Genomic DNA, 13,074 nt, shown 5'->3' with positions numbered 1-13,074 from the left:
GTGGGTATAGGTTAAATGGGGACGACCAAATAGGACGTCCCGTACAATTTTTACCGGAGCTTCTCACTGCAACAAGTTTTCGAAACGGATTTACAACTTTAGCCCTAAAAATCCATTGGACCCAACCCTAAGCAAGACATTTGCAGCCCAATTACAGCAAATGTGCCCAAAGAATGGGGACCCACAGATAGTCATCAATATGGATCCAATCACACCCAATACCTTTGACAATGTCTACTACCAAAACCTACAAAAAGGAATGGGCCTATTCACCTCAGACCAAGTGTTGTTCACAGACAAAAGATCCAAAGGAACTGTTGATTTGTGGGCCAATAACTCCAAAGCTTTTCAAGCAGCATTTGTAAATGCGATGACCAAATTGGGCCGAGTTGGTGTGAAAAGTGGCAAGAATGGGAATATTCGTAGAGATTGTGGAGCATTTATTTGAGAGGAAAAAAAAAAAGATGAATGATTAATTGCTTGAAGTTTGAATTGCTTGTGAATGATGACAATAAAAGATTGCAAACTAGAATTTAGTTGTTTCTCTAATAAAATGGGACCAAGTTCCTTAATTTGTGCATAGGGCGAGTGAGTTGCAATAATAATATACTTAATATCCAAGTTTAAAGTAGGGTATTTGGGTAACTTGCATATTTGTGAACTTATTGATGGTAGAGGTGAAATTCTAGCATCCGAATATCAATTAATTAAATATGTAATTTCGAGTAGTATTCTGCGTTGTCGCGTATATGACTCTTGAAACAGGCATATTGCTATTAATTTGATGATCCCTATAGGATGTGGTCAACGAAAATTAATTATTGTGAATAAATAGACAGTAAAACGCAGTAGCCACATATAGAATTCTCAATACACAAGTTTTACACTATCTAGTAACCTGAAAAGTAATTAAACTAAGGGAACTACCCGTAATTAGTGAAATTGTTTGCTAAAAAGTATGACAAGCAACTTTTTATAGCATGTTAAATTCTTAGGGTATTACTAGACATCTATCATCCGCTTTGTCTAGGTTAAGCATATGTCTCGTCTTCTTTCTTTATTATTATAAAAGTTTTGATGCTTTCAATTCGAGTACTAAATTCAGTATATTTGCATGATTTTGCATTTATAGATACATAGTAGAACCTGATTTGGCAGAGGGTCTTCAAACTGTTACCGAAGATTGATCTTTTCAGTTTGGGAAATTGATGAGAGAGGTGTGAGAAGGAGAGAAAGATTAGGCAAGAGAATATGGGCAAGATTAGAGCCTAAAATCAAGGAATTTGTTATAAATAGAATTGTATTTAAGTTGAATTTCTATATTTTATAGTGATTTTCGAATTTGTTACTTTGTGCCTAAGTCATCTTTGCCCTATAAATAGAGGGGTCTTATTTCATTATAATTCATCCCAAATAAATAAGAATTCTCTCACTACTTTTCTCTACAATACTCTTCTTCTTTTATTATTTATAACACGTTATCAACACGAGACTCTAACCAATTGAGTAGAAGGCCGTTGTTTTAATTTGTAGATATATTATTAATTAGTTGTCTAATGTTTGAGAAATTAAACCACCCGTGGAGAGAAGATAGGAATTTGCATGAGGCTCTTGCGTGAATGTATTAATATTCATATACTAGGCATCTGCTTTGGTCACCATGGTTGGGATACGTGCATAATACTCAACTTGTATATAATATTGAGCATAATAATTGTCATTGTTCCATGAACTTCCTTCAGGAATAAATTCTGGATTTAAGGTAGGTATTGTACCTTGTTTTTCTCTTTTAAATCTTTTAAATTCTATAATTTGATGCAAAGACAATAAATTTTGATTATAGCTCTAATAGAGTTTGTAAGAAATTATAACCACCCAAAGTGGTAAAAGATTTTATGTCTTGCCATGATCAAATTCATGTATGATTGTGAGCACAAAAAGTGAAAATCCGTCCCATCGAATTTGCTCCATTCTCGTTCCCTTAAGAGAATTGATAGCAGTATGTGATAAGTTTGAAAGAAGACGAAATTATTATCATGAAGGTATCAATGGATGTAGACATGACAATAGACGAAATTATAATCGTCATCATTGTGATAATGAGAACAATAAGGATTCTCAAAATAATCATTCACTCTGTGAAAGTAATATTTGTCATCGATTTGACATGAGATTTTGTAAAGCACATATAGATGATTATGGTCCAGTCATGATGTGAATGTGAAAGTTTGTGATTTATGAATATATATTCATTTTTGGAAGAATATGAGCGTGCTAGTGGCAGTGAATATACCACAATAACCTCTAGAAGGAGGTTTGAGATGAAATAAGAAAATAATTAATTATTATGGCATGAATGGTCATTGATCACGTACATATTATGACTATGCCAAAATATTATGCCAATGTGATTATTACATGGCAAAAGTAATAGAATCAACATATCTTGCCTATAATGATTTTGACCATGACCATAATGGTATAACTTTCTCCTTGAAAGAGATAATCACCATACGGATGTTGATGAATATATGGTAGTACAAAATTAATTGAGAAATCTGGAAGAGCCAATTATTACTATTTTGGAGGAATAAAATTGATTATCAATAAGGCATTGTGTTTTAGTAAATCTCAAAGAAACTTATTGAGTTTCTAAAGTATTCGCGAAAGCGGTTGGTTATATTGTTACTATAAATAATTAGAAGATATAATATTTTTATATTATTAAAACTGTAGCGGGGTAATATGTATGTGAAAAGCTATCCGCTTTATTCTCCTGTTTGTACTATACAAATACAAAAATGCCACAATAAAATAAAAGTTTATTGATATAAAATCTCATTAAAATAAACTTGGAGTTTATTGATAATTACACACGTCATGGTGTAAACCTGAAGTTTATCAATATTGATAATTTATCCAGTTGACATAGTTGGTTTAACCATGTTAATTTTAGTATAATGTGCAAAAAAATAAAAGAGAATTCACATGGGTAAATATTAAAGAACTAGACAGTTCTTTACGAATTCTCTTATGTTGCTTGTCCTCATTAATTAATAGACCAACTAAAATTGGGATTGAATCCCATGAATGCTGGAAATATCATAGGTGAACAAGGACCCATTCACTTGTGTCACGACCCCAATTTCCATCCATAGCATATTGTGATGGCACCTAGTCTCTACGACTAGGTAAGCCTAACATTTGATAACAATTGAAGAGATGTAATTAACAAAATACTAAATACCAGTCTAATAAACTCATATAAACCTCTGAAAAATAGAATCTCAACCATACAATTCCCAATAACTGTGAAACAGAGTAATAAGCTCTATAGAATAAAACTAAGATATCTGATACATTGCTGTATGAAAGAAATACAACAGGAAGTAAAATAGGAAAGGTGACTCCGAGGCCTGCGGACGCTGGGCAAGCATACCTTGAAGTCTCTGTAAGGCATCTATGAATAATCTCTAACGACCGGCACGAGTAGACGTACCTGGATCTGCACAAAAAAATATGCAAAAGCGTAGTATGAGTACACCAAAACGATACTAATAAGTATCAATCCTAACCTCAGTAGAGTAGTGACGAGGCCAGGTCAAGATACCTACAAGGATATAAATAAACAGTATGAAAATGTAATATAAAGTGAAGAATTAACTGATACGAAACAAGATAATAACATGAACTAGTACTGAAAATCAACAAATAACATAAAAGAAGTAACTAAAGGGGCTACAATGATCATATACGGACAACAACTCCTAGAACAATAAATGATGAAACAACAAGAAATGTTCCCACCAAAACTCTTTGCAACACGAAATAAACAGCAAGCATCACAACGAGGTACTGCCTCGTGTATAATGAAATCATAACCAAGGTACCGCCTCGTATAATTAAGAATCACAACCGAGGTACCGCCTCGTATACACATTTCTCAATTTCAATCACAATATTTCCTTTTACCGTCGCATGAGCCTTACATTTGAAATAGGTTTTGAAAAACAGTTTTTTTGAAATAGCTACACGCACTTTAGCTCACCTTATGACGCCGCGTGGCTTCACGTAGTTCCCCTACAAGCAACACGCACATAAGTCCCGCCTTATACCGCCGCATACCCATCAACCCCAAGCCTTATACTACCACATGCGCGTCAATATCATGTTATAGTAACAAGTCGCACCACATGTGCTCATATATCACAATTTTCCAACAATACACTATATTAATGTTTCCACAATAATAGCCCACGGCTCCACCACAACGGGTACAAGAATATCAACAACAACAATAAATGTAAAATGCTCAAAAGGAAGATGTTTCAACAATAATAATATCCTCACAACGTGATAACGGCTTTCACAACTTCAACACCAATAACTCAACAATGAGAGACAATTCGTAACCACAATGTTAAATAAAAATAACTCACAATGGAAGAGATAACGTGTTGCAATGACTTCAAATAATGGGAGTCAACAATGAAAGAGATAACATGAACAATAACTTAACTTCAATTAATAATAATCAACAACGAAAGAGATAACATGTATAATAACTTCAAAAAAAATGATAATCGACAACGAAATGATAGCATGTGAAAATAAAAGAGGCAACAAGTTCAACTAAAGCATGAGAGAAAATTATCAATTAGGAGGTAGAACAGGAGTTAATGAAATCATTTAAGGCATGTATGGTTAGACTAACACAAGCAAGAATAGATTGACCAAGGGAATTGGAACATCATATGGCACTCAATTATATCAAACCAACTTCTAAAACTAATGCCGAATCACATCAAACCAACTCCGAATAAGCTCAAATTTTGCACACTAGTCCCAAATAACACAACGGACTTATTTCAACTTCTAGAATCGAAATATGAACCCGGTATCAATAAAGTCAACTCTCGGTCAAACCTTTAACCTTCCAAACCTTCAACTTTCTAACTTTCATCTCAAACCAATGTACGAACCTCCAAATAAATATCCGGACATACGCTTAAGTCCAAAATCATCATATGAACCTATTGGCACCTTCAAATCCTGATTCCGTGGTGCAGTGTCGAGGGTATTGCCCTCGTGTTGTGAATCCATGGCCTTCCAAACAGAGCATTGCATCTCATATCTCCCTCGATGACGTAGAACTTCGTCTCCTGAATGGTTCTGGCGGTGTTCACCGGTAGGGTTATCTCCCCTTTAGTAGTTTCACACACCATGTTGAATCCATTTAAAACTCGGACTGCAGGCACTATTTGGTCTTGTAAACCCAGTTGTTCTACGACCCTCGATCTGATGATATTGGCCGAGCTACTTAGATCAATTAACACTCACTTAACTCTAGATTTATTTATGAGTATAGATATTACCAGTACATCATTATGTGGTTGCACGATGCCCTCAGCGTCCTCGTCGTTGAAAGATACGGTTCCTTCCGGTATATAATCTTGAGTCCATTTTTCCCTTGTAAGGGACACCTTAGTGCGCTTTAGCATCGACCCTTGGGGAATGTCAACTCTACGAATGATCATGTTGATGGCGTGCTGAGGTTCCTCTTCTTCGGTCTGCTTGTTGGAATCCCTATTCCTGAAGTGATTTTTGGCTCGATCGCTCAGAAATTCTCGGAGGTGTCCGTTATTGAACAATCGGGCTACTTGTTCTCTCAATTGTCGACAGTCTTTGATTCTGTGGCCGTGAGTGCCATGATACTTACACATTGGTTCGGGTCCCTCTAGGCATGATCGGACTGCAACGGTCGAGGCCATTTGGTATCTTTGATGCGTCCGATGGCGGACACGATGTTGGTAGCGTCGACACTGAAGTTGTATTCTGATATTCTCGGTGCCTCCCGGGCCCCGAGTGTCTTGTCGAAATCGTTCTTATTCATGAGTCCCGGACTATTGTGGCCTCGATTGTTCCTTTTTTCACTCCTCGTAGGGTTGAGTCCGGAACCATTATCCTTCGATCTCCGTTGTATGGTTGATATTGATCTCTGCTCGGTCTTGGTTCATGATCGACGACTCTTTTAGACCTTTCATTAGTATGATGGGATACACGAACCCAGAGGGCGCCCCGAGCTGATCATCCTCTGCTCTGATTTTTGATTGGTATCCGTTATGGACGTCAGTCCAAGTTACCGCCGCGTATTCTATCAAATTTTGTTTCAACTGCTGTGAAGCCAAAGAGCTTTGGGGGTTGAGTCCTTGAGTGAATGCTTGGACAACCCAATCGTCTGCAACCGGGAGGCAGATCCATCCTTTCCATTTGAAACCTTGACACGAACTCCCTGAGCATTTCGTTATATTTTTGCTTGACTTTAAAGAGGTCTGATTTTCTAGTCTCGACTTTGATGGCCCCTGGCATGAGCATTTATGAAGGCATCCGCAAGCATAGCAAACGAATCAATAGAATTAGGGCACAGGTTGTGATACCATATCATTGATCCTTTAGACAGGGTTTCCCCAAACTTTTTCAGTAGAACCGACTCGATTTCGTCATCTTCCAAGTCATTTCTCTTAATGGCACACGTGTAGGAGGTCACGTGTTCATTTGGATCTGTGGTCCCGTTATACTTTGGAATTTCGGGCATACGGAACTTCTTTGGGATCGGTTTCGGAGCTGCGCTCGTGGGGAAAGGCTTTTGGACGAACTTCTTGGAATCCAAGCCTTTCAATATTGGGGGTGCTCCTAGGATTTGATCAACCATGGAGTTGTAGGTCTACACTTTTTTGGTCGTTGGCTTAGATTTTCTTTTCTCCCGATTCCACCCGTTTTGTCAGTTCCTCAAGCATTTTTATTATCTCAGGGTTGGTCCCAGGTTCAGCTTCACCCGGTCTCTCTATGCCGGTTCATTTCTGCGAGTGTTTTTTCGGGATGGTTCGGGCTCAACTCTGCTGGGGGCGTAGCTTTGGTTCTGCAACCGGGCTATTGCTGCCTGTTGAGCCTGCAACATTTCGAAGATCACCCGCAAGTTGATCCCATCACCTTCGCCGTCGTGTGTACTCCGGGCTACCGACTGGGCTCCCCCGCAAAAGCTATTTTCGGGGTCGGTAGGCAAGTTTGCTTCGATAGCGACATGTGAGTTTGCATCGATCGGGTCCGCGACTGGAACTCCGTTGGGGTCAGCAGGGGGTACCTCATTGCTGGGTACCACATTGTTGTTCTCGCCATGGTGGCCGGACTCAGCATCAACGCCCAAATGGGCATATTGGGGTTTGGCATTTGTAATTTGACCTGAAATTAAAAACTCGAAGAACAAGCGTAAAATAGAGTGTGTTATGAAAATTTGTATCAAATTGCCACTATTATCCTTAGCCCACGGTGGGCGCCAAACTGTTTACCCTAAAAAACGGATAACAATTGAATTTATATTTCGTTTTAAGGATATGTGGATTAATTCAATACAAATAATAAATGGTGTTAGATTAAACAGATAAAAGATGTAATAAATTGTCAAACCAATACGCAGTGATCACGGACTCAGTAACGGCTTAACGAAGTGCTTGTCTTGATTCCGAGCTCACACTAATGAGTAGCTGATGAACAAAAGTAAGAACTTTGGATAACAGAGAGAATAAGAATATATTGGTTTGATATGCGTGTTACAATGTTCTCTATGGATAATAAGCTTTCCCCTTTATATAGTAGGGGAATTTTACCCTAAGTATAATTCTAAAAAAGGTAAAAATCTTTAGTTTCGCCGATCACTGATTTTCTGCCGATACGAGCTGAGATTTACGCCGTGATATCCGATTAGGCACGGACATCACGACCCTTTGTTAGTTGTGAGCAGCTGCTTGGTAATACTCTCCGAAATCTCAATCCTTAAATCGGACCTCGAGGATATGGCCCTGATATCCCCGAGGGCAGGTGTTTGCCCAAGCCCTGATACGAGGGGCTCTTCGCTCTGAACCCGATATATTACGGTCACGTTCCTGCTCCGTTTGGCTCACTGGGAAGTCTAGTCATGCAGCGGGCTCGATTTTACCCGTATACACCACCTCTTTTTTATGAGTTAGTACTTTTCTTCAATTCCACCAATTTTCGCTCCCAATTAGCACGTTCATAATCGCTGTGATTTATTTTATGAAAAATTGATCTTTACGTTTTTTACTATATTCAGATTATCTTATATACAAACTTACAAGTGGTACTCTAATTAATTATTGGTAATATATTATTATAATGTTTACATAAAGATTGATTTATTATTCTCAAGAACATATATTTCATCATACCAAACACATGAGCCACGCGATGTGGATTCAATAATTAAACTTTGAATATTTGCATGCCAGGAACGTGTTTAATCATAACCACCCTTTGACAAGTAATAAAGATTGGACCAAGATCTTTTTAATTATCTGTCACAGTTATTCAACCACTTAGAAATTAGACCAGAATAAAGAACTAAAACACAAGTCCAAAACCAATTCTAATCCTTCAAAAGATGGCCTATAATCGCAGTGAAAACCTATACATCTTGGGGATTATAGAGTTCATTGGAAAAACTAGAAATTAGAGGATACAGTGGCAGTCCTAAGTTGATCTACCTTGCAAATACAGTCGAATTAAATAAGTTTAGTTCTACAATCCTAGTGTCAACAGGCAGTGAAACATTTAACATGCTCATGAAAACTTCGTTTGCTCAGCAGCTAATCCTTTTCTTTCTTTGATAATCGAGAAATCTCCAACGACCAGCACGCACACGGCTCGAAACTTGGTGAATAATGAACCACCCCTCTACCCTTCTCCACTTAAATACCAGGCTTTAGTTTGCGCCAGGATTCGAACCTGTGACGTGCGTCTAAACCCCTGATCACACATTGCACGCCCCGCTACTCTCCTCCACTTAAATACCAGGCTTTAGTTCGCGACAGAATTCAAATCCGTGACGTGCGTCTAACCCACTGATCACACACTGTGCTCTTATTACCAAACCAAAGGCCTGGGGCTGTTCTGCAGCTAATACTAAGACATAGATTGCCTCCTACTTCTACATGGGGTAGACTTTGTTTCCCCTGCATTTGAAGATGATGGGCTTTCTGATGTATCTGAGCTGCTATTCTCACTTAGTCTATCTTTATTTGACCACAGTTTTGAGAACATTTTTCTGGATATGATTGAACCCTTCACTTTGCTACCATCAACTTTTTCCGCATTTGTTTTCATGTTGTTCAAGTTACTACCGTTGGTATGTTCCCTGTCTCTCAATCTTAGAGTAGCAAGCTCACCTTTCAGAGCTTTAAGTTCCTTGGCCGTGGGCACAGCATCCCAATCTTCCTCAGTATTGGATGTAGCAGAGGTGGAGCTCCCCTGAGATCCCACCGGGAGCAAAGCCTTAACTGATCTAGTTAGGTCGGGAGTGCTGCCACCACCGGATGATGTTGTGGATCTGACTTGCTCAAAAAACAGAACTTGTACAACCACTCGCAAAGGAAGGCGCTCGTTCTGCACAGCATGCATGGAGGCCTCAGCTGATAGCTTCCTGCAGTCCATCAGCCTGCAAACACTTTTTCTCTCGCTTTTGGTAATCCCGGGATGTTCCTACCAAAAGAAAATAATGAAGATTCATAATCCTTGACGAAAAATCCTTCACAAAAATTTGGTGTGTTTCACCAATTCACTCAATTTAATTGAGATACCCAAGCATACATAATTCAAAAAAGAGAAATGCAAAAGGATACCTTGAGATACATGTCAATAGCGCGGTAAATTCCATCATGGGAAGGCCTGGAGAAACCAGATACCAACTCTGCAAGATTGACAAATTTCGATAGTGGTAGGTTTGGATCTCTAGCAACTTCAGCAAGGTATCCGTCAATCATCCTAGCCACCTTAACCTTGGAACAATTTGATGCAAACACAGGCCGTATATCCTGGAATCTATTATCTGCTGGATAATCAATCTGACTGTTCTTTTGATGGAGCATGAACTGCTCTACGAGGTCTTGTACTAGGTCAATATCGAACATAATAGTTTCACTTTCTGGAGCCCGAATTAGAAGGTCACCTACTGTTGCCTGTTCCAGCTGCAGCCCGACCCTCTTCTTCAGTTCACTTCTCACTGTTTGTCCACATTCCAATGCAATAGATGCTTGCAGCAATCGGATCAAGAAACCACACAAAACACCATTTTTCTCTTTGGGCAACAACCAAGTAATCGTATCAACCAGATACCGATACTTTTCAGGATCACTTCCCTGTATCTTGCCCTTGCTGAATCCAGGTAGCCTTCGATTGACATATGCTTTCAACGCTTCACCTATTGCTTCTGCAGACATCCTTCCTTTTGTTTTTATGGTTGTTATGACCCGTTTATACAGGTCAATATGAAGCTCGCAAAGGTCCTCAACCCACCAGTCTCCTGGAACAAGCTGTTGCTTGTTCACTACGTCGCAGTGCAGATCAATTTCATTTTCAGATAGAAGCTTTTTATGGTTATAAGTATAAGACCAGTCCACCTTTGAGGTGTCTGTGGAAGCTTTAGATGCCACGGAATCCAGGCAATGACTAACGATCTTTAGTTCCTCGCACCAGGGGAAAAAACCTTTTGTGGTCTGAAGAACAATGATAGAGTCTTTCCAGCTTCTGAAGATGCTAGATGTAAGAAAAACTTCAATCTTGTAGATAAGATTTCCCTTCTCAACTGTCTCGTACATTTCCAAGTACTCTGCTGCACAACGAGCTGCAACAACATTATATGCGTTCAAAGTTACTGTCATACCATAACAGAACTTTGCGCATACTTCAAAAGCAGCAGGTCCACCAGGTATATCATGGATGTTGATTTCATCGCCGTTTTCCTCATTTGTACAGGCAACTAGCTTCTGCAAGCGATAACTCTTCGACAGAAGGGGAAACTGGAGAAAGTTGTATTGTAATCAGAAAATATTTTGGCTGGAGAAGATAGTATATTTGGTATTTTTCATGCAGGAAACAGCCAACAAATACGGATTGAGAAAGGCTACATACCTTGTGGACGTAAAACTTCACATCTCCAACATTGATGACCATGTCAGTTGCCAATTCAGTTGCTACATACCTGAATATATACAAAGTTCATACATCATATGGCTAGTGAAAAACTTAGCAAACGATCTTAAAGTAAAACTATCCACATTAGTTCTTCATATGTGAAGAGCATATGAAGAACTACAAGTGAATCGAAACAACAAATGCTAAGTATTATTTTGGTGTCTATAATTGATACTCCATGTTTTAGCTGACTGAAAAGTGGAGGTTTTACTTAACTAACAAAGGAGCCACTATCAGAATTTCAATTTATTACTCAACCAAAGAGTTGAAGATTGAGTTAAGCAATGACAACAGCAAAAGCATTTTTCATCTAACAAGCAAAATGTACAGTATGATGTTCTTTCTGTGCTTGTAATATGTGAGCAGAAGAACTGTCCTGAATGAAGACAACAAAAATTAACAGCCATAGCAATATAGTAATAAAAAAGTACATCTGGAAATGATTTCACATTCAGTGATTTTTGACCTTTCATAGTAGGTAATTATATTATCAAGTAACCTATTAATGCTTATCATAGAAATTTACTTGTAATTACCTAATAAGTGACATGTTGTATAAATGGTTTTTACACAGTGTTATCAAAGGCAAAAAGCGCAAAAAAGCTCTAAGGTCTGTTCGGGCTTTAACTGCGTGGGCTTTAATGAAGAAATGCGCAAATGGAAAAAAAACTACAAATATGTATGTGTAATCCAAGACAAATATCTATAAGCATGAATACCAAATATATGGACAAAGAAATTGAAGAAAATTTATGACAAAGTAAAATATCAATTGTTTAGTGTCGTCTTTTCAGGATTACGCTCATTGGCAAGGAAGAGTATGCCTTAGAGCCTTGATGACAACACTGAAGCGATCGCTAAGCGAAACGAAGGGCTCAACATGTTTTGAGCGTCACTTTAGGGCTTAAGCACGCTTTAAGCGCGCCTTTGATAACACTATTTCTACCATTTTAGTGCATCAAACTTAAAACTCATCTGGAAATAAGACATATATGCAGAATAAACAAATCCAAAAAGAACATATGCTGGGAAAGAACTAAACAACATTCACCAAATTAAGTCCATTATTCACCTGATATTATCTCCTTCAGTCTGAAACTGATCAGGTTTCGATCCAAGTTTCATAAACTTCATCTTCAGGAATTCTCTTCACCTCCGGTATTTCAATTCGGAGCTTTCCACAAATTCAGCAAACAAAAAGAAGGAAATGACTCTTTAACTCAGAACTCACGACGTTTAAATTCTGAATCCGCCAGTGTTAGTATTTAAGACGCAACCAAAAGACTTGCTGTCCACTGACACCACCGCCCTTCCACTAATTCTTTATCTTCAAAATCCCTCCACTCTAAATGTTTATATATTTAAGAAAACTTCCAAATTGCCTTTTTTGAAAAAACAATTTGCAAACACCAGAATCAACATTCCTCTGAAATAGAAATACCTGTCACAGCAAAGACACATCAGAATGGTATGAATTGAAGAGCACCACTAAAATTTTCAACAAAAAGCATCAACTTATTCTGGAAAATTGTACAAATATGAACAAACACACACTACCACCCAAATTAAAAAAGTGGTTCATATTGGCAATGGAAAAAGCAAATTCCTAACACATAGCATCTCAACAAACATAACACGACACTAGGCGTGGATGGAGTTTATATACTACGGGTTCAACACTTCAACTGCCGTCTTTTCGACATGAAGTATAAAATACCCAGGTTTAATTTAGGTTATAAATATCACATTATTCAGAATAAAATTAAAGCACAATATCTCTTCCCCCTTTTGGCATCATCGAAAAGTTGCATGCAATGTGAATCCCAGATTTTAGTAATTACTCATGGCCACTTGGGCAACTGCAAGTGAAATCATGGATTAAATCATCCATAATCAACAAACACATTTAAACTATTAAGAACAAAATCTTCATAGAACAAGAGAAACAGCAGTTGCCATTGATACGATATGTTTCCACCTACAAACCACAAAAAGAAAGAAAAACTTCCAAACATGAGCAAAAAGTAGAAA

The 13,074-nt window shown here is 38.1% G+C and overlaps 1 protein-coding gene and 1 pseudogene across 1 annotated transcript; one reads left to right on the top strand and one right to left on the bottom strand.

The window, feature by feature from the left end:
- Positions 1–448, top strand: part of LOC109238190 — a 29,475-nt pseudogene extending 29,027 nt beyond the window's left edge.
- A 7,962-nt stretch (positions 449–8,410) lies between these two features.
- On the bottom strand, positions 8,411–12,754 carry LOC109238198 (BTB/POZ domain-containing protein NPY4-like). Its single transcript, XM_019404624.1, has 4 exons — positions 12,116–12,754; positions 10,981–11,050; positions 9,693–10,868; positions 8,411–9,552 (listed from the first exon to the last, which is right to left on the bottom strand). The coding sequence occupies exons 1-4, from the start codon at positions 12,175–12,177 to the stop codon at positions 8,977–8,979; spliced, it is 1,884 nt and encodes a 627-aa protein (XP_019260169.1). The 5' UTR covers positions 12,178–12,754; the 3' UTR covers positions 8,411–8,976.
- Positions 12,755–13,074: the final 320 nt, after the last annotated feature.

Source organism: Nicotiana attenuata, unplaced genomic scaffold, assembly GCF_001879085.1.
Source record: "Nicotiana attenuata strain UT unplaced genomic scaffold, NIATTr2, whole genome shotgun sequence".
NCBI classification, from domain to species: Eukaryota; Viridiplantae; Streptophyta; class Magnoliopsida; order Solanales; family Solanaceae; genus Nicotiana; species Nicotiana attenuata.
The sequence above is the reverse complement of the archived record's forward strand: the minus strand, read 5'-3'. Positions and strand labels throughout refer to the sequence as shown.